At 35.9% G+C, this 23,097-nt stretch overlaps 1 protein-coding gene across 3 annotated transcripts in view; it reads left to right on the forward strand.

The window, feature by feature from the left end:
- Positions 1-22,844, forward strand: part of Tbc1d8b (TBC1 domain family member 8B) — a 69,632-nt gene extending 46,788 nt beyond the window's left edge. For 2 of the 3 annotated variants that reach the window (XM_021152905.2, XM_029473353.1), the window contains exons 11-21: positions 1,245-1,362; positions 2,892-3,177; positions 5,201-5,330; positions 5,855-5,953; positions 10,537-10,605; positions 10,767-11,007; positions 11,964-12,029; positions 13,813-13,896; positions 14,951-15,007; positions 18,542-18,639; positions 20,049-22,011. In XM_021152905.2, the coding sequence (XP_021008564.1) occupies positions 1,245-1,362; positions 2,892-3,177; positions 5,201-5,330; positions 5,855-5,953; positions 10,537-10,605; positions 10,767-11,007; positions 11,964-12,029; positions 13,813-13,896; positions 14,951-15,007; positions 18,542-18,639; positions 20,049-20,429 (1,629 nt within the window). In that variant the 3' untranslated portion in view covers positions 20,430-22,011. Of the gene's footprint in view, positions 1-1,244; positions 1,363-2,891; positions 3,178-5,200; positions 5,331-5,854; positions 5,954-10,536; positions 10,606-10,766; positions 11,008-11,963; positions 12,030-13,812; positions 13,897-14,950; positions 15,008-18,541; positions 18,640-20,048 lie in introns of all 3 variants that reach the window. The other variant, XM_021152904.1, reaches the window with a different exon arrangement.
- Positions 22,845-23,097: the final 253 nt, after the last annotated feature.

The raw sequence follows: 23,097 nt of genomic DNA on the forward strand, positions 1-23,097 counted from the left end.
GCCAGGCAAGGGTTAAAACTCCTCTAGCCCAATTAACTCTAAAGTGCTAAACTCAGGCTAAACCGCAACAGGTGCTAATCTCTAAGATAAACATAGTCCTTTTGCAGTTACTCCTCTTACATCTGGAGGGATGCTGATCCCTAGCATAAACTTTGCAGTCACTCCCTTTGCACCTGGGAAACTTCAATGTGCCATATCTGTTATGTTTTACAATTTATGATATTCGCTGTAATATAATTAGTCTAAGCTCAACCAGACATTACATTCAGATTCAACACGTCTCTTGTGTGCTGGATTCTGTCGTCATCTGACTCTTTGCCTATCTGCTCTAGAGAATCGTTCTTACGCAGGCACAGAAAAAGAAGGTCTGCGGCACTAGAGTTTTTCAGAGTCCCCAGATTTCCTTCAAATGTTTGGTTTGGTTTGGTTTTTTTGCTAATTTCTCGTTTGGCAGCCACATGCTCAGTAGATGACCCTGATTATTTTAACAAACACTCCTGAGGGACAAAACCTTCTGTGCTACCTGAACTTGGTGTCAGGTCAAGTAAAGAGAGCTTTGTAAATGGAGTCTTCAGAGGAGTATCAGGCAGATTGAATAGGACAGTCCTCTACAAATGGTACTTTGAAAGAGCTCCGACCCCTTTTCTCTTCCCTCCAGTAGAAGCGGAAAGTTAAGTAGGAATGGAAATAGAGAAGAAAGAATATATCCTTAAAAAAAAAACTATTTTGTTAGTAGAAACTCTAGGATTTGAATCAAAATTAGCATGTATCAGATAATGAGTTTCTACAGTGATAAAAATGGAATAACTAAGAAGACAAAGCATTTAATGGGGGGGGGATATTTCATTTTGTGCATAGTGATGGGTGATTGAGTTCATGTCCAAAGGATATTCTCCACTAGAGAAAGTTTGTGTTCTGCAGTATTAGGACATCATTCACAATTATGGGTTTTGGTTTAAAGGCTCATAATGATTAGGACTTTTAACCCATTTAAATCAGCCTAATTAGATTGTATCCATGATGATCCTGCTTCATTTTCCTTTACTATGATGATAGAAAATACCCAACTCGCAAATGTTTGCCTGACTCCACATTGCTGTTTTGAACTAGCTTCAAGTCCTTATGATGCTAGTATTTACTCTTTTGTCATTACTGCTGTTGAGAAGTTCTATACTTGAAAAAGAAATGCGGCTATTACCTAAGAAATATTTATTTATTTTTCATTTCTTTCCTATGAAATTTAGGCAATGAACATTTTGACTTCAGTATTGCTCCTATATGCAAAAGAAGAGGAGGCTTTTTGGCTTCTGGTTGCTGTATGTGAACGAATGTTGCCTGATTATTTTAATCGTCGAATCATTGGTAAAAAAACAAACACAAAAAACCATACACACACACACATACATGCATATATCTACACATAGATGCTGACTTAATCTATTTTGCTGTTCTCACCAAATGGCACAGGCAATGATTTATAAAGAATAGACATTTATTTTAATTAGTGGTTCTAGAGGTTGGGAGGCCCAAGATCGTGGTGCCAGCATCTGCTCAGCATGTTGTCAGTGTCTTATGGCTTCATAGTAACATGGCATAAGGTATCATATGGCCAGACAGTGCAAGTTCACTAGAATTAGCTTGCTTTTAAAAATAGCAAAACCACTTCCATTATAAGTCATTAATCCATGAATTAACTAACCTATTCATTAATATTGTCACTTCATTAAGGCAGAAGCCCCATCACTTCCCAAAGGTCCTAACTCCAAATACTATTAATATATGAATCGAGGAGTGCTTTAGTTTCACATGAATTTTTCAACCACAGAAGACTTAATCTTTTCAAAACCATTTTTAATGTCTATTGTCTATTGGGTATGAGAGTGGTTTTGTTTGTGAGTTGGGGAGCAGGATATTTGTTGAGACAAGGTCTGATTGTAAAACTCAGAGTATGTGGCTTCAGCCAGCAAACTTCCTGCCTCAGCCTTCTGAGTGCTGAGATTACAGATATGGACCACCATGCCTGGCTTCTTACCTGTGAGATTACAAGTCTAATTGAAGTGTTGGTAAAAGAGATTGAGAAAGACAGCAAAGTCAAGCAATCTCACAAAGCCTTGGCTGATGCTTTGGGGAAAGGAGCCTCTGATACGGAATGTACAGTTGGGAAAATGTTTTATATGTTACTTTTTAAAAAATGAAGGACATGCTCTCCTCCACAATGAAAGGGAAACGTACTTAGTTTATAAATACTATATTGCCCAAATAAGGATTTGAGATATCTAAAACTACTAAGGGAAATTTTTAACAGTTTCTCGATGAGAAAGAGATTTTAATCAACTTAATGATTTGTGATATTATCTTTAGTTATCAAATATATAAAGATTACCTATTTTAACACCTATAGATGATCTGCCCTTTGTACCTTCCTAAGTTTTCAGTATTGTGCCTAGGTTTTGATTATGTTGCCTTTAATATAGTTCTATCTGTGCACTTACCTTTATCTCTGCTCACTATTGAATTCTTTTAGGTGGAAGGATGTAGCTCAGTGAGAGCACATTTGCCTAGTATGCATGAGCTCTGAATTACATCCTCCCACCACAAAAGATATTACATTCTTTGAAGAAGAGCTCACACCATTAGTTATAGTATCTAGTACATGTCTCTGATTGCTAGAAGGACTCAGGAACCCTCCAAATGAATTGAAAGTGAGTTTCCCAAGTGATTTTAAGTTCATGACACTGACCTAGCAGTTGCAAAGATGTGCAAATTATAGAAAAGGTCCTAATGGGCTCCTGTTTGGAGGAAGTAAGATGAGCTCTGTCCCGAAGCTAATGAAAGTGGAGAGGAGTCACAAAGAAAGTCTATTGAAAGGAATTTCTTTTGATGTTTTCCAGGTGCCTTGGTGGACCAGGCAGTGTTTGAAGAACTTATCAGGGATCACCTTCCTCAGCTGACAGACCACATGACCGACATGACTTTCTTTTCCTCTGTTTCTCTTTCCTGGTTCCTCACACTTTTCATTAGTGTGCTACCTATTGAAAGCGCAGTGAATGTGGTGGACTGTTTCTTCTATGATGGAATAAAAGCCATTTTACAACTGGGATTGGCAATTCTCGACTATAATTTAGACAAACTTCTGACATGTAAAGATGATGCTGAAGCGGTGACGGCACTAAACAGGTACTGGAAGAACTATATATATTGTGTTTAAATCTGGAGGTGGGGCTAGGGAGATGGATTAGCAATTGAAAATGTCTGCTGCTATCCCAAATGAGTTCAATTTCCAGCACCCATGTCAACCTGCTGTTCAGGGGATCTGATAGCCTTTTCTGGCCTCAATATGTCTGGTATGTAGACACACATATGCACTAGTAAAATGTTTAAGTCTTTTTAAAAAAGATTTATTTATTTATTTTGTGTCTATGAGTACACTGTAGCTGTACTGATGGTTGTGAGCCATCATGTGGTTGTTGGGAATTTGAATTCAGGGCCTCTGCTCACTCTGGCTTAAAGATTTTTAAGTACCCTGTAGTTGTCTTCAGATGCACCAGAAGAGGGCGTCAGATCTCATTACGGATGCTTGTGAGCCACCATGTGGTTGCTGGGAATTGAACTCAGGACCTTCGGAAGAACAGTCAGTGCTCTTAAGAGCTGAGCCATCTCTCCAGCCAGTGTTTAAGTCATTAAATCCAGTGGAGAGCTGAGTGATTACATTATTCAGTCTGCTTGGTTTACCAGCAAGGAAACAGCCTTAGAAACTTCAAGTAATTCGCTTTAAGTCACATAGCTCGTTGATAGATAAAGTCAAGCCCAGAGTACTCTCCTTTGATTTTAGACAGAATGCAGTGAAAGTAAATCACTTTGATGTGAACACTTAGATTCCTAACACATTCGTACTAATATCATTAATTTAGTAAATCATAACAATAATTCTAGTTTAAGCCAGAATGTCTCTATATAAAAATGTCATCTCAGGGGCCTAGGTAGTAACATTAAAATATCCAGTAGGGAAAATAATCTTGGTTCCCAGGTGGTATCAGTCCGAAAGGTTGAACTTTATTTTCCTGCTTGATTTTGTATGAATGCTATTTTGTGTTGGAGTACATGAGATTTTGTGTATATACATGTATTTTTGTATGAGTTAAATAAATGAAAATTAATTGGCAACTGTTGTCATGCTTCATTAAACTCCATTCTGTACAGAATAATATAGACACCTCCCTTTGGCATTCAGAACTCTTGTTGTTGTTGTTGTTTGAATCAGGTTTTTTTTTTTTTTTAATAGCTCTAGCTGTCCTGGAACTCACTCTGTAGACAGGCTGGCTTCGAACTCAGAAATCCGCCTGCCTCTGCCTCCCAAGGCATTCAGAACTCTTAAGATAAGGCCTCAGTTTTCCTTTTGAAAACTGATTTCCCATTTCATCCCTCTACAGCCCTGATATTCATTGCATTCTGAATGCGTTTGGAGGATTTGCTGAATATGTGCCGAACCTATTTTGTAGCTGGTCTTTGCTACCTTGTGGGTTCTTCCTTTTCCCATCCTTGATCCCCATGGTTTTCCCCACTAACACTAGGTAGGAAAGAAACAAGGATAGGGGGAGAGAAGAATTAGGAAAATTCCTGGATCTAATTTCTTTTCTTTGTTTCTTCTTTGATCATGGATACTAACAAATCACAACCAACCTCCCTGAATGACCAGCAAGCACCCACCTCTCAGGGCCCAGTATTTGTATAACCTCTGAAAAACTCCCAGAATTTCAAACATTATACAATCGCAGAAATTATCTGCAGCTGGCAGAAACCACACTTCTGCTAGAGCACGATGCAAATCACAGTCAGCTGCTGTGGACAGTCTGAAGCAGCCCCACATCTCTACACCTGGGATTAAACAAAAGCATATAGAAGATTCTTATAATATTTCTGTGCTTTTAAAAGAAACCAGAGTTCCAGAATTCTCAAAAATTTTGCTATGCCTGTTCACTCCCCTCATGTTTTTTCTCCCAAAGAAACGTTTGCATGTAATTCCTTCCACTTATTTTCCTATCTCCCAGCCATCTTCATATTCTTCTTCTTCATACTCCTTCCCGAGAGTTCTGAGATATAAAATTGATCTCTGACTATCTCAGGAGACATTAGCTGTGGTTTTCTCTGCTACAACTGTTTGACTTCCACTAACTCTTATATTATTGTCACTTTTGGATAGGTTCTTTGACAATGTCATTAATAAGGATAGCCCATTGCCTTCAAATGTTCAACAAGGTTCAAATATCAGTAATGAAAAAAGTGATCATACTAAAGTGGATATTACAGATTTGATTAAAGAGTCCAATGAGGTAAGGTTTTTATACCATAAATATGATAACATAGCATATTTGCATGTTTATAACTAATTGCATGGCATACTTATATATTAAGAGTAAGATAACAATTCAAAGAAACAACTTAAATTCTAACTTTACTATAAAATGAAGAGTTCTGTGAACTGATCCTAGGTTGTATAACTGCTTCTTTCTCAATTGATTTTTCATTAAATGATATTAAATTCACTTGCATTCACAAGTGATGATCATCTTTAACTATGTATCAATGTATAAAAAGTTCACATGATTCTCTTTTGCAGACTAAGAGTTTTGCCAGTGTTCTTAGTCAAGGCACATAGTAGAAAGATACAATTTTCTTTGGTGTATGTATAAATACACAGAGAGACTGGGATAGAAATGGGCAAAGTCACTGGACAGATCATGAAAATAGCTAGAGATTGAATCAAGGCCTCAGAGAATTGAGTCTGATGAAATGCAATTGTAAGAGAAGTGGATCATTATTATGAATGAGTATCCACTGAAATCATTTCTTGCAGAAATATGGTAGTATTCGCTATGAAGATATACATAGCATGCGCTGTCGAAATAGGTTGTATGTGATCCAGACCCTGGAAGAGACAACAAAGCAGAATGTGGTGAGTAGCCACTCTGTAGGGGGAAACCCCAAAGTAACTGGTCTTTTACTTTGTGTAAAATTCCATGTGAATAAAATGAGAAAGGCTAAACTTTAGAGCTGAGTTCTTGCCTTAGCTGGACTCATTGTAAGTTTTTGGAGGAGCAGTGTTGTTTTCTTCTAGATGAATGACTGTGTTTACTTAAGCATGTTTTGTATGACTTGGCCTACAACATTACTGTGAAGCAATACTGAATGCTGTGATTGGTTACCTAACATTTCTTAACACACATTTGTGGCACGCTGCTTCAGGAAGAACAGTTTGGGCTGGAGAGCTCAGTGGTTAAGAACGTGTTCTTCTGGAGGAGGCAAGTTTGGTTCCAAAAATCCACATTCAGCCCTTCACAGCCATCTGTACCGCCAGCTCAGTGAATCCAGCACCTTCCTCTGACCTCCACCGGCACTGCACTCAAATGCACAAACCTACACATGTACATATACACATAACAAATTAAACCCAAAATTAAAAATAATAGCTGACCCTCATAATAGTCAGTGCTTCTAGTAAATATTATTTCTCTGTAATGCCTATAGGAAAATGTAAAGAGGGTAGAAAGCGGAATCCATTCTTAAACTATTTCTGTGGTTCCATAGGTGGCTGCTAATATTGTTTTCTTCTGCTCAGTGAGATGAATAGATTGCTGATCCCGTGGAGAAAAACTTTACTGTTTATGTTGATATATACTGTTTGATTTTTTTATCATTATGATTTATTGTTTTATAAACTTTCTTAAAAGCTAAGTCCTCAGAGATATAATCTAGGAGGATTAATATTTCTAAAGATCCTAGGTTTAGGTTCCAATTAAATAATTCTGTCATGTTACTATGACATAAGAGCCTTTGGTTTTGTTTCTAAATATTAACTTAAAATATAATTACATATATTTATTACAGATAATTAAATCATTTCCGAAATATTTTTAATATGAAGTTTTCTTACCCCACAATTTTTAAATTATTTGAAAGGATCCTTACATTTCTTTTTACCATGTAATATGATAAAATATATTCATGTTGGTAGGAAGAGAGCATATACATTTAAAAAATGAAACCACACATTATATCAGTCACTCAAATATATAGTTATCATTGCATATCAGCACAATTAAATCTAACTCATTCTTTTTAGTACACAAAGTAGTATACCGTGGTATAATTCTTGGAAATTTCATATATTATATATTAATCATATTCATCCCCTTTTACCAACTCCTCCCAGATTCTTCCTCACCTGCCTATCCACTCAACTTCATGTTCTGTCTCTCTTAAATCCACTGAGTCCAGTTTCTGTTGGTTGTGTACTCCTGGCAATAGGCTTTGTCCTGGAGCCCAGGCATCACACTAGAAAACGGATATTGCCTCTCCCAGCAGTCATCAAACACCAAGAGCTCCTCAGCTAAGAATAAGATTTTGTGTCTGCCTCCCCTCCTACATGCTGGGATTTTTTATGGTTTGAGACTATATGCGTATTATCATAACCATTGTGAGTTCATATGCCCATCTACCCTCTTGTGTCTGGGAAACAGTTTCCATGAAGTTATCAGAAACGTTTGGCTCTTACAACCTTTCTTTTCCCCCTTCTGCGTAGACCTCTGAGTCTTGTGAGGCAAGGTGTGATAGAGGCATCCTGTTTAGGGATGAACACTCCAAAGTCTCTTATTCTCTTCCCATTAACCAGTCGTTCATTTCTATACCAATTGCTGTCTACTGCAAGAAGCAGCTTCTCTCATGAGGCCTGAGAGACACTAATCTATGGGTACAGCAATAAGTGATTGGGGAGTTATGGGTTCTATCTTGTGGATGGCCTTAAATCTAACCAAAATGCAGTTAGCCACTGTTGCACCAGTGGGCAGCTCTTACCAGGCAGGTATTACTGTGGCTTACAGAGTACACAACTGGATTAGATTTTGTTTTTTTTTGTTAGTCAAGTCTTTCCTTTTTCTTATAATGCCTGGTTTTTGTGTAAAATTTGGCCTTTTTCTACCCAAATTATTTCTATTTTAGTATTTCATATTTTAACATTTAACTCACAGGTAATATACCTGGAAGATTTTATATGCATGTTAATATTTTTTAACTAAAACCATTCATTACCTGAAAACTATTAAATTGTCTATTACTGTATTATACTTTTTCATATTCTGTGCTCTTTTGTACATACATAAAATCACTTCTATATTTCTGTTGTTGCAATTATGTCATACATTTTTGTATCTGTACAGTATACTTTGAAATCTTTTTTTCTTTTCAATATCCATTGTAGTCATCTGACTTTTCAAATGTCCATTAGCAAGCATTTGTGGGTTTGATCCTGTACATTATCTTGGTTAGGGTTTCTAGTGCTGTGATGGAACATCATGACCAAAAGCAACTTGAGGAGGAAAGGGATTATTTCTCTTACATTTCAGTTTCACAGTCTGGTATCCAAGCAACTCAGGGCAGGGACCTGGAGGAGGAAGAAACTGGTACAGTGGCCATAGAAGACTACTGGCTTGGTCCTCATGGCTTGCTCAGCCTGCTTTCTTCTGAAACCTAGGACCACTAGCTCAGGGGTATCCCCACACACAAGCTGTGCCCTCTCCTATCAAACACTAGTTAAGAAAATGGCCTACAGGCTTGGCTGCCTACGGCCTGATCTTATGGAAACATTTTCTCAATTGGGGTTCCCTCCTCTCAGATGATTTTAGCTTGAGTCAAGTTGGCATAAAGCTAACTAGCACCTAGGTCGTAAATATTTCTTGTTGATTTCGTCCTAATACATTTTGTGGCTAAAATGAGTGAGACTTGTTTCTTTAAATTTTCCAACTATTTATTGGCATAAATGTAAAAACTCTTGATTTGGTTTTTTTGCATGTTGTTGCAACTACAGCCCTGACTTACTGATTGTACTATTTGTCACTTGGCTTTTTTTTTTTTTGATATCCTAAATAAAGAGTATATAGTTTCCAGCACTAAGAGTTTTGACCCTCCTAATATGTGTACTCTTTTTCTTTGTGTGTATATATATATATATATATATGTATATATATATATATATATATATGCCTTGAAACCTTGAAGAAATATTGAATAATAGCAGAAGTAGGCTTTTTAGTCTTAGTTCTAAATTTAATAGAGATGCCTCTCATATTTTATTACTATTGATTTTTGGAGGATGTCCTTTATTAAGCTAAGGAAGTTTTATTAGGTTTCTAGGTTGAAAGGTAATTGTAGAGTGTTTGCTAAGCACCCACAGAATTCTAACTGGAATTCAGAACAATTATTTTTTTTAAAATAAATAGTGAACATTAACTTTGATAGAATGTTCATTTCCTGAGATTGTGTGGCTTTTTACTTTATTAATATAGTAAATTTTGTTAAAGAATTAATTAGAATTCCGTTGCATTTTTAAATGAACATTATTTGGCTATAATATTTATTCACAGTCTGTTTCGATAATTTAAATCATTTAGCAAGGTTCTCTGCAGCTGTGTTAAAATTACATTGATTTCAGAATTTCTTTTGCTTTTTGAGAGGCATCATGTCACTATGTAGCCCTAGCGAGCCTGGAGCTTGCTATGTAGACCAGACTGCCCTGACACTCACAGTGAGCTGCCTATTCTTGTCTCCCAAATATTGGGATTAAAGGTATGCACCACCACGCACAGTTAACATTTTCTTTTGTGTGTGTGTGAATGCTAATTTTTATATCAGTTTTGCTTATCTTATATAATAAATCTTGTAGTAAACTCACTTTTTCTATGCTCTGGAATATTTTACCTTCCATAGAAAGTTTGAGAAAACAAGACTATAAATATACAACCTTTTGGGTCTGCTGACTTCTGATGATGGTAGTAGCTCTTTGCTTATCATTTCTGTTTTGTCTATTCAGGGGTAGTTTTTTACACATTTGAATTTATTTTGGTGATATATTTTCCAAGAGAGTTATCTATTTTACCTCAATTTATGCCATTCTATATAATGAACACTGTAACGACTTCCATATTCATCTTTATATATTGTCCTTTTAGTTCTTTATCATATTTATTTGTTGGAGGGTGCGCCCATGTGCTGTAACATCCCTATGGAAGCCAGAGTACACTTTATGACATTTGCTTCTATCAGCATGGCTTCCTGCAATTGAGCTCAGGTCGTCAGGCTTGGTAGCAAGTGTCTTTATCCACTGAGCCATTTTGTCAGTCTATAAGTTATAATTTTCTTCTCGTTGACGTTTATTTGTGATATTTTTTATTATACTAAAAATGTATTTTACTTTTTCAACTAATTAACAAAGTGTTAATAGTCTAACACTATATCGTGATTGCACTAAAGTCAAATAGTATTTTTTTATCAGAAACACAGGGTTAATTCAACAGTTCAAACTATCAAGAACTAACTTGGCTACTATGAATAGAGCTGCAGTAAAAAATTGTTGTGTAGATTTAAAAAGAAAAAAGAAATTAAAAAAACCATTTTCTCCTGGGAGAGGGAAACTTGGAGTGAATTCAAAGAAAGAGTTTTTAAAGAGAAATGTTACGGTCTAATTTGTTTTTAATCTTTTTAAAGTTACGTGTTGTCTCGCAAGACGTGAAAATGAGCCTTCAGGAACTGGACGAACTTTATGTCATGTTTAAGGTACGGCTGTTCCTCTGTAATGAAAGCCAGTCTCTTAGCAGAAGTTTATCACAATTACTCTTAAATATTTTTTTATGTTTTAATGGACATTTTTAAAAGGAATATTTTACTGCTTTCTGATTTAATGATCTTCCTTTTTTATTTGTTTTTTTTTTTAATAGAAAGAGCTGTTTATATCTTGTTATTGGTATTTGAGTTGTCCAGAATTGAAGCATCATGACCCCAGCCTGCCATATTTGGAACAATATCAGATTGACTGCCAGCAATTCAGAGTATTATATCACTTGCTGAGTCCCTGGGCTCATTCTGCAAACAGAGACTCACTAGCTTTATGGACATTCCGATTGTTGGATGAGAACTCTGATTGCCTTATAAACTTCAAAGAATTCTCCTCTGCAATAGGTAGGCGGATGTCCTTTAACTTCCTAAATCAAAACATAAATTTCTTCCCTACCTCCAAAACCCATTTCATACTGCTGTCTATTGCTGCTAGTTTAGACAGATGTTTCACTCTGGATTACATTATCTTCAGGTTTAGTAATTTGGGGGGCTTTTTAATGTGTTTGTTGCTAAACCTATGCATAAACCTTTTTATGGTTACTTTTTTCTTTTCTGTGCATTGGTGTTTTGCCTGCATGTCTGCCTGTATGAGGGTGTTGGATCCTCAGAAACTGGAGCTCCAGGCAGTTATGAACTGCTGTGTGTGGGTGCTGGAAACTGAACCTGGGTTCTGTGGGAAAGCTAGTGCTCTTAAGCACTGTGCCATCTCTCCAGCCCCACATATTGATCTTTTGCCCCAAACCTCTCAAAAAAGCAAGCTGTTCATTGTGACTATTTTAATGCTTTAAAAGGCAGGAAGAGAATGTCCAGGATTTTTCCACACCAGATATATAGATGCAAAGAAAGGATTTCTCCTCAGGTAAAAATCTATCCATATAGCCTGGATAAGTGATACAGAAATAGTAAATGAATGAGGTGTGTGTATAGTTGCTATGTTGGAGGTTTTGTTTCTTTGGTTGCCATACGCTCCCAGCAATGATTTCATGGATTATCTTGAAGAGTTTCTTCCTCAAATGAATTGTAAACCCTCATTCAAAGAGAAAGACAAATGTGTGGCTGGAAGAAAGGAACTAGTGCAGTAAGCATGCTGTGTCCCTGGTGGAGCGTTTTTGCTTCCATGCTCGAAAGAGAAGCGTCTAACTGATTGAGTAGTTTGTTTAACTGTTATCTTAAGAAATACAATGGTTTGGATCCTAATTCTTAGCTGCTTCTCCACACCAACTATCTTTAATCATTTGGTTGAGATCCGCTGAATAGTTCGATAACATGATTTTTTCTAATTGAATTTTATTGAACAGATATAATGTACAATGGAAGTTTTACGGAGAAGCTCAAGCTGCTTTTTAAGCTGCATATTCCTCCAGGTAAGAATTTAACTGTCTTTACGGGTGTGTAGTAAGAGCTCATTCCATTGAAACCGGCATCACTGCACAGCTAATTCTATTTCAAAAAATTATTTTCCACTTGTCACAAGGTTATTGTTTCATATGACCATCAGGTAGTATCATAAGTATTTTTACTGGTGTGTATATAGATATAGATGGAATAAAATCTATGAGAGAGAGTCCATATAACAGGTAGATCCTCAGTTTCCTATTAGGCACTTACTTATATATGTATGTATAAATGTGTATGGTTTGATATAGGATCTCAGTATATATCCCAAGCTGACCTCAGCCTCAGAAGTGCAAGAATAACAAGCCTATGCCATCCTGCCCAGCTAGCTATATCTTAAATGATAGCTTGTACAAGAAATTATGTATCATTGAAATATTGGGGCAATGTTGAATTTCTGCTCTCATTGTCATTAGAATAGTGATTCACTGTAGGCAGGTTACCAAACTTGCAGATGATGCAAATTATTCAGCTACTAGGACCAGATGGCAGGTATAGTAAATACTTACAAAAAGAAGCAGAACAAAAGCTATGGTATTGAGCATAAGCTATGTCATGTTATCCACTTCATACACAGTATCAGTCTTAACTCCACATGCATACAAGGGCACATGAATGAACACATGCATTACCATACACATTATAAAATATGTCTATATGTACTCACTTATTTTATCCTCATAGTCTCTGAAAAATTATGTCATCCTTCCAAGTTTTACAAAAAGGAAGCTGACAGTTTGGAAGATTCAAGTATGTGGCAGATATCACATAGTTGATATGAGATCCATCTGACTCCATTCTACTATATTTCTTCCAAGTTACCTTGCCTTTTCATTTCTCATAAAGTTCTTTCCACTGACCTAAGAAAATTACTTTCAACATATCCCTACTCTATAAAAGAAATATTATAAAATGTAGCTTGGGTTGGGCTATTAAAAAAAATCAAATAGCACCTCATAATTTGTCTAATGCTCTCCCTGGACTCCTTTTAAAGCTTTTTAGAGCCTTTTCATGTTAGCAAGGAATTGTTATTTAGCAGACAAAAAAATTAAAAACATCTTTACCCCTCAAATACTTGAATCACAAATACAATGTTAAAAACAAAAGATAAACCACACAATAACTCAATTATAAGAATACTTTTTGTTATTATGATAGGTTACCACTTGAAGGTTTAATTTTTCCATTTCATGTATTTTTATAGAGGGATTAAAAGTAAGAATATTAAATAGAATAAAATATAAAATAGGAAATTTATGTTTCTGTTAAATAACAGGTGATACACAAAGTTAGGCACCTAGCTTTGTGTTTTACTTTATTAGTACAGGAGTTTTAAACATGCTGAGATTTCATGTTCAGATATAACCTAAATGCCAGATTTTCTTTGTTCAATGTGTAATGACTCTCCGAAATTTATTTAAAGAGTATAAAAAGTAGGCTACTCCTGCTACGGGATGATGGCCCTCAGCATCAAATGGACTCAGTGGGTTGTATAAAAGAGCCCATGAAGTTAGAAGGGAATAGTGGTAGTGAAAGAGGGAACATTGCAGGAAAGAAATGGGGAGATGGATTTGATCAAATACAGTATCCAAATATATGACATTCTCATGCAATAAAAAAGGAGAAATCAGAGAACTCAAAGTGATCGTAGGCTTATTTGGTGGACAGCAGAGGACAGCAATATTATTTCCACCCAAGTCACCTAAACTTAGTCTGAGCAGTAAGAACTTCTTTTCTGTTATATGTTTTCAGCTTATACTGAAGTGATGTCTAAGACTTCTTCAAAGGGCGATGAGCTTTCAAGAGAAGAATTACTTTATTTCAGTCAGCTCCAGGGTAAATATTTGTTTAACCTTTTAACAGAATCTGGGTTGATTTGGAGTTGGTTCATGCTCTATTTCTTAGACCAGTCTCAAACTCTTGGGCTCCAGTCATCCTCCTGTCTCCATCCGTCTCCCAGGTAGATGGGACTAAGGACATCTTGATGACTGCATACTTGTGGAGATCTTTCTGACTTGGGGGCTGCTGCACTTTCCCCTTTGCTACCACAATAACAGTTAGCAATGCCTCTGAATATTGGACTGATCCGACAGTATTTAACAATTTTTATGTTTTGAAATTTCTTACGAAAGAATTTAAGAGACAGTCTATATAATACATTTTGCATTTAATTTTATTAAAGAAATCTCTATGCTATATCACATCATGTCTGTGCTTTGATAAAGGACAATGAAGCCAATCAGATCTTTGATGATTTACAAGCCATGGCTATTTAAAGCTATAGGGATGAATGTGCTTTCTGACATGAGTTGGAAGTGATATACACTTGTCTGTGTCATTTGCTTCATTTTCATAGCTGTCAGTTGTCTTATAGAGAAAACCTATGTGTGCATGTGTCTGTTTGGTTGCTATATATATAATGAGTACTACAAAAATCTAAAAAAATTATCTATTTAAGTCTTCCAACTTTATATATAAGGGCACTGAGTACAGAAACAAGTGACTTGTACAGGGTTTCACAATAAGTTGTTACCATACTTGGAACGTTTGGCTTGTTCTTTAGACTCCCATTATGTGAGGAGCTTTCCTCCCATTAATAAAAATAATACAACTTAATTTGAAAGCAGTCAAAGAAGGAAACTATCACTCAGAAACAAGTTTAAATTTGGTGGATTGTCCTCTAGGATAGTTTTAATATTAATCTACAGTGTTCTTTTACTATGAGTGTTTCTAATACTTTACATTCTAATGTTAGGAAGTCAGGTTACATAAGTGCTTTGGTGGGTAAGAAAACCAAGTACTTGTAAGTCTTCGTACAAAATACTACTTTTCTTTTAAAAGATGCCTGTTAAACAGTTTACCAATATGCACTTGCCCTCTTTTCCTTTAGTTTCTAAGCCTGCAGATGAGAAGGAAACAGAATCGGGAAGAAATAGCCCTGAAAAAGGTACTACAATGACAATCTAGGCATATCATTCAGTTTATTAAATGACTTATTCTATAAGTATGGATAGTTGTAAAAGGGGGGGGGTAGAGTTCTTTAAAGGCTGTAGATGTGTCCCAATGAAGGTTTTAGTTACATCGTGTTACTATAACAATTTATTGTTTCTTCTTGTGACACTTCCATCTCAGAAGTTATAAAAAATATAACACTAAGTGATCCATATTCGGTTTTATTATTTTAAAGGTTTTATTTTAATTACAATGTAATAGGTAATATTTGTGGCTGGAATTCAGACAGTATGTAGTCTTTCTTAGCTCCAGATAAACCTAACCAGAAGTAAAGGCTGTAATAATTTTGCCAATATCCTTTTCAGATTTCTTTCTTTTTATACACAAACATGTAGACATATTTCTTTTTAAAACATCCATAAACAGTGGTCTACTGGGTGCTATTTTCTTATTTTGAAATATATCGTAGATAATTTTCCATGTCTATTCATTTGATTTTCATTTTTAACTTTCAATAGGAACAGAACATTTCACAATTTAATTGTAAGACTTTTTTTCAATCACTAACTCAATATTGATGGACATTTAATATGTTTCCAATTATTTTCACTGCAAACTATGATGCCCAAAATTTACATATATATTTCAGGGCAATATAAGCGATATTTCTTTAAAATAAGATAAATACAGAGAAGTATAAGAATATTGAATAAAGTAGTATTCACCTTTGATATTTTAATAGAGACTATGATATTATTCATTTAAAGCTCATCATTCTTCATTTTAAAACATTTAATTAAAAATAATTCCTGAAGATCTAGTTGAACATAACTCTTCCACTATTTTACCCAGCTTTAAAGAAGATTTAAATAAGAATTTAAAGGTCACAGAAATATCATCTTAACTGAACCCTTTAAACAAGTGAATCAATAAGCAGTGGTTTTAATTTTTGAAAAAGAGCTACCATTAATGACTTTCATATGTGCATATGAAGAACTGGATATAGAAAATATTAAAGATGATAGGATATATGGGTATATAGCTACATGAAATTTATCATGGGATCAAAGTGTGCTATTTTAATCTAAATACATCATTTTCACTCTTTGCTCATATTTTTGCTATTGCCTAAGTTTGCCAAAGAAAAATTTTGATCTAAATCAGTGACTCTCAACCTTTCCAATTGTGGTGGCTTGAATATGCTTGTCCCATGAGAAATGGCACTATTTAGAGGTATGGCCTTATTGGAGGAGGTGTAGCCTTGTTAGAGGACTTGTGTTACTCTGAGAGTTGGGCTCCTAGTGCTCAAATTCCACGCAGGGTGGAATCAGAGACTCCTGGCTACCTGTGGAACAGAGTCTCCTCCTGGCTGCCTTCAAATCAAGATGTAGAACTCTTGACTGCTCCCACACCAAGTTCACCAATATAGTTCTCACCATGATGATAATGGACTGAACCTCTGAAATTGTAAGCCAGACCTAATTAAATGTTTAACCTTATACGAGTTGCCTTGGTCATGGTGTCTCTTCACAGTACCAAAACCCTAAGAAAGAAGTTGGTACTAGGAGTTGAGTATTGCTGTGATGAGCCTGACCTTGTTTTTGTTTGGAGGGATGTGGATTTTGGCATCTGAGATTTGGAAAGCAATGGAATGCTTAAAGTCAGACCTAATAGGCCATTCTGGAAGCATTATGGAAGATTTTAGTGATAAGGGTGATTTGAAATCTGGGGTCCTGGTTCAAGAGGTTTCAGAGGAGATGAATTTTAGTATGATGCCTAGAGATTGTCCTTATGATATTTTGGCGAAGAATGTGACTGCTTTTTGCCCTTGTCTGAAGAGTCTTCCTGTGGCTAAAGTAAAGAGATTTAGACTAATTCCATTGACAAAGGAAGTCTCAAAAAGCCTAGCATTGACTCTGCCCTGCGGGTCACTCTTATGAAAACCATTTTTGATCAAGCATAGCAAGCTTAGAATAGAAAAATATGAAATGTGTGGTTCAAGTATTAAAGGGGAACCAGGAAGCAGAATGGAGATATTCAAGATATTCAAGATATTCAAGGAGATAAACAGATTGAGGGAGTGGTGACCTTGGGGCAAAATTCCATCAAACTAAGTTTATTGTTAATTTGTTTGCAGTTGAACAAGGGATAGTTATATTAGGTATTATTATTATGACTTGGTTATTGTTTTCATTTGGACATAAAGAGATATGATTGACAAATTGACAAGGGATGGATTGTGATGGCTATTCTCCTTTGTCAACTTGACTATATCTCAAATGAACTGCAATGCAGAAATGGAGGGCACACCTGTGGTCCAGATCTTGAGTCATAGTGGCCATGCTTATAAAGATCTTGTGAAAAGGAATTAAAGAAAAGCTTAGGTCCAGGAGTGATGGTATGTGCCTTTAATCCCAGGAGACAGAGGCAAGCAGATCTCTAAGTTCATGGCCAGTCTGGTACATAGCAAGTGCCAAGTAAAGAAAATCTCAGGTCCAAGAGTGGAGGTATATGCCTTTAATCCCAGTACTCAGGAGACAGAGACATGCAGATCTCTAAGATGTAATAGAATCAGAGCCTTCTCCAGACTGCCTTCAGAGTAAGATGTAGAACTCTTGGCTTATCCAGCACCAAGTCTTCCTGCACAATTCCATGCTTTCCACCTCTGGACTGAACCTCTGAACCTGTAAGCCAGTCCTAATTAAATGTTGTCCTTTGTAAGAGTTGCCTTGCTAATGGTGGTGTCTCTTCACAGCAATAACACACTAATTCTGTGACCCTTTAATATAGTTCCTCATGTTGTGGTGACCCCCAACCATAAAATTATATTTGTTACTAACTCTGTAGTGGTTTGAATATGCTTGGCCAAGGAAATGGCACTATTAGGAAGTGTGGCCTTGTTGGAATAGGTATGGTCTTTTGGAGGAAGTGTGTCACTGTGGGTGTGGGCTTTAAGACTGTTGTCCTAGCTGCCTGGAAGCCAGTCTTCTCCTACCAGCCTTCAGATGAAGATGTAGAACTCTCAGCTTCTCCCACACCATGTCTGCATGGATGCTGCCATGTTCCTATCTTGATGATAAAGGACTGAACCTCTGAATCTGTAAACCAGCCCCAATTAAATGTTGTCCTTATAAGAGTTGCATTGGTCATGGTGTCTGCTGCTCACAGCAGTAAAACCCTAAGACATCTTCATAACTGTAATTTTGCTACTATTATGAAACGTAATGCAAATATGTGTATTTTCCCATAGTCTTAGGTAACCCCTATGAAAGGGTTGTTTGACAACCCCCCCCCAAAGCGTCACAACCCACAGGTTGAGAACCACTGATGTAAATAGAAGTGGAGAATATATTCTGAAGGCCAGTGAGTGAGATCAAAGCTAAATTCAGATCATGTCCTGGACTGAAAGAGATGGGCTCTTTTACCTTGGTGAAATAGCTTTCAGTTTTAGTTTATTTTTTTTTTTTTTTGAGATTTGGGGAAATGTTGTGAGCTGTTCATTATAAAATTGTTTATTTCTTTCATTTAGGCAAAGGAAAAATTGATATTCAAGCCTATTTAAGTCAATGGCAAGATGAGCTTCTTAAAAAAGAAGAAACCATTAAAGATTTACCAAGAATGAATCAGGTATTCATTTTTCCAATTCAGTTTTCTAAGTGAAAAATTCTTAATGTTTTTTCTTAATAATGTGAGTGCATGGCACCCATGGTTCAGTCACCAGTATCACAAAAGGAAAAGAAATAAAAATAAAATAAGCTACATACTATTACAAAAAGTGTTAAGTAATCTACATGTAATCTTTATAAGAGAAATCATGAAAGAGGTGAACAATCTTTTAAATTATTTTACACTTTAAACACTTAAGTGTATTTAGTGTTTCTACAGTAAATCTTATACATAGGACATATTTCCAACATTAAAAGAATATATTAACGGAGTAGACATTTGGTTGTCTACCATATGTCAAATCTATTGCTAGTTACTAAGAAATTACTAAGATTGATTTCACCTTAGTGCCCAATATTCTTATAGTTGACAGTGCATAGGCAATACTAAGGACTAGTAGATATGATTGAAATTGATCTCTTTGTATACCTTGCCCATCCATATGTTTTTATACTCTACAACAAAAGACTGATTGATGCTCTCATACTCAAGTTTCCCAGAACTTTGCAAAAACAAAAACCATCAAATAGCTTAGAGTGTCTTAATGGGCTTTCCAGTTTGATAGTTAAATAAATCCTTTATGAAATAAGTATATGACATATTTATTCTTCAATCTTTATAAATGATTGTAGTACATTATAAATGTACTATGAAAGGGAAAGAGGAAAGCATGTTTACAATACATTTTATGAAACGTATTATTTGTGCTTGGTTTATATCCATATCAACCTTTAAGGTTAGATGACTGAATTGTAGAATACTTGGATTTGAATAGCTTTTAAATTGACAAGTATTTTCTAGGACTATCTAGAATTTTCTCAGGACAGTTAGCAGAATGACTAGCTTTTCTTAACTTTGGCCCTATGTCTGCCTTTAAAGACAAGCAATCCAAAGGGATTTCTTAGATTCCTTTCACTACTAGGTAGGTCTCAAAAAGTCATTCTTCCCCAAAATTAAGTCACCTTCATTTAGTGCCCAGTGTAGCTTTTTGAGATCAGATGAAGTCCATAATCCTTTTCTTAATTGGTTGATGAGATTTACATAGAGGAAAATATGGAATTTTGAATAACCAAAATTGTCACCCAACACTAAATAATCCTGGAAATCCAGTATATTTCATGCCAATAAACCTGCCAGAAATTAGTTTGGATATGACATTCTTTGATTAGGCAATGTGTGAGATGGCTTTAGTGGCATGTTCTTTCATGGTTCATACTTAATTTCCTTGAGCAAAGATATATCATGAATTCAGTTCTATGATGACGGTTATATACTATAAATTTTATACAGGATGCTATGCACTTCTGAGTTCCACTTATATTTGCTAAGTTTAATGTTAAAATATTCTATTTCCAACTTGTGTCTTCTAGTCACAATTTATTCAATTTTCAAAGACCCTGTATAATTTATTTCATGAGGACCCTGAAGAAGAGTCGCTATATCAAGCCATTGCTATTGTAACCAACCTTCTGCTCAGGATGGAAGAAGTTGGAAGGAAACTCCATAGCCCGGCATCATCAGCCAGTACAGCTCGTGATTCTGGACCCAGTGAAGGGAATGCAGAGAGCAGTGTGAAGAAAGATCTTCCCTGTCCCAGGGAAGAACATCAGTGGTCGTTTGCATTTGAGCAGATTCTTGCTTCCCTGTTAAATGAACCAGCCTTGGTGAGGTTTTTTGAGAGACCCTTAGATTTAAAAGCCAAGCTAGAAAATGCAAAAAGCTCCCAGTTAAGGTCTAGAACCAAGATGTAAATCTCTGCCATCATCAGCTTTGCCAAGATTCCTGCACTATCAGCCTGATTCCTGGGAATACTTCTCAGGGGTATATTGCATTACTGATGTGCTCCAAGGCAGAAGAAAAAGATACTCAGAAGCACAATGGTTCATTTCCTTTGTATTAATTGCACTTTAAAAAAATTCTCCCCCTCTGTCACAAGATAAGCAGCATCAGGGTCACATGCTCAGTGGGACCACCAGAGGGCGCCACCATATCACTTTAGTGAGTCAGTCACAAGTTTGTCCTGCTGTTTCCATGAGATTACTGGTCTTTTGAAAGGTGGTAGTATATTTATTATAATGCTGTTATGGCAAATTGGTAAGCCTTGCTTTTCAAATGACCCCAGTCTTATAAAAAAAAAAAAACTTTACAAAACTGGGCTTTAGAACTGTAGCCTTAATTATCTAGGAAGTTGCCTTTTAGGGCCCTGATTTCCAAGTTATATAACTAAAAGATTAACTTCTAAAAGGTAATTTTATTCAATACAGTAATACATGGTTTTTCAAAGCAACTTCTGCATTCTGTGCTCTCGAGGGATTGAGCACTCGGTGTTTAACACGAGTGTAAAACTCGGTGTTTAACTCTGTTGCTGATAAACACAAATCAAGAAGTCTAAATTCTGGGCTGATATAAAGAAAAACAACACCGGACTTAGACTTAAATCAAATAAAGCCAGCATTTTGAAAAGAAAGGTTAGAAGACAGTTTAGTTGACTATATAGCTCTTTCAGTTAGACTGAGACACAAATAAAAATTCTTTAGAGTGGCATTGTTTATTGCTTTGGTTTCAGAATAGCTTATGATTGCTTGTGTCCCAGCTTTGTAGTTTGAATTTTTACCTGTTGAATTTTAATTTATAGTAGGTAGTGTGGAAGAGTTACACTAAGATTGAATTGATTGAATTGTTTTAGTCTGGCAAGCATGTAAAGTATACTTCATGTAATACTTACAAAGGTACTATATAGAATTGCCAGCATCTACCTAAAAAGGTTTGACTTAGACGTGCAATTTTTACATACTTTATGCTTTTTCTATGGCAGTCCATTTAAATATATATGGACGTTGATAGCACTTTCAAAAGAAAAAAACAACAAACAAACAAAAACAAGCAATCCATGCAGACCTGACCTGTCTTCTGCCACTTTTGAAGAGGAACTTACTTAGCAGTTGACTTGGGAAATGGGGCAGGAACCAGTGCGTGGACCTTCTGTCTTCACACTAGACTTGGATTTCGAGCCTCTGACTTGGCTAGAAGGGAAACAATGAAAGGGTAGACTTCCTTCATGGTGACCAAACAAGTCTCCCTTTCTAGGAAAGAATTGGCATGGTCAGTCTTTGACAAGAACGTACTGTGACTAAAACCTAACTGTGTTACCATAGCACATACTATTTTCAGGGAAGCTAAGCACTTCTCAAATTATGTCTTTGAAAATTCCTAAGTTATGTATCAGAAGATGGCCTAATCGGCCATCAGTGGAAAGAGAGGCCCATTGGTCGTGCAAACTTTATATGCCTCAGTACAGGGGAACACCAGGGCCAAGAAGTGGGAGTGGGTGGGTAGGGGAGTGGGGGCGGGGGAGGGTATGGGGGACTTTTGGGATAGCATTGGAAATGTAAATGAAGAAAATACCTAATTAAAATAAAAAACAAATTAAAAAATCCCTTAATGTAATCCACTATATAAACAAACTCGAAGGAAAAGAAAAAAGAAAATTCCTAAGTTGAATTTGGTCAAATGCTGGTAGCATCTTTAAGATTTGATTATGCTGTCTTTTCAAGGACATGACTACTTAAAAGAGATAGTTTAAGCCTTTCTGCCTCAACTCAGAGATGATTAGCTAAAATATGTCCCAATTTTCAATCGTAGTTAATAGTTTATGTGAGAACCATCACACATCTACCATTATGCAATGATTGTTAAATTATACGACGATAGCTCTAGAAAAACATATGGTCCGCGCTTGTATACAAAGATACTGTTATACACACTTTGTTAAATATTTTGTCAGTTGTATTTACAACAGATACTTTCTTAAGAGAATATGTTGTTAGTTTTTGATATTATTTTAAAGTCAAAATAGTACAGATTACTGAATATTGTATTTTAGTCTTGATCAATTAAAAATAAATACTTAAAGAGATTTTTTGAGTTTCAAGAAGATTATAAATGAAAGCAAGACAACAATGCATTTTCCGAGTCTGCAGGAGAAGGAAGCAAAACATGTTCTAGTTTTATAGCTGCTGCTTTGTTAAGCAAATGAGATGTTCACAATATTCAAAATATTTTGTTGTGTCAAACTGGACCAGTGCATTATGCCTTTTACCTTAAATGTTATAACATGACTTTGTCTTTATAAAACTAAGTATTAAAAATCTATTATATTAAATATGAAAGGTTTACTAAAAAGCCAAATGTTTTCTTATGCACTTTACTTACACACAAGTGAAATATCACTTGAGCATATGCATCCTTGCTACATCAGTTTAGACTCTAGCTGCAAGAAAACCAGAATTGATTCTCAATTGGTTTAGGCAGGAAACTGTTTATCCCTGAATAGTAAGTGGCTTGTATCATTATTAGAAGGAGCAGCTTAGTTAAACTTTCAAACACAACATCCAAGACCACGTCCCTCCCAGGCTAGCA

Source organism: Mus caroli, chromosome X (genome assembly GCF_900094665.2).
Source record: "Mus caroli chromosome X, CAROLI_EIJ_v1.1, whole genome shotgun sequence".
Lineage (NCBI taxonomy): Eukaryota > Metazoa > Chordata > Mammalia > Rodentia > Muridae > Mus > Mus caroli.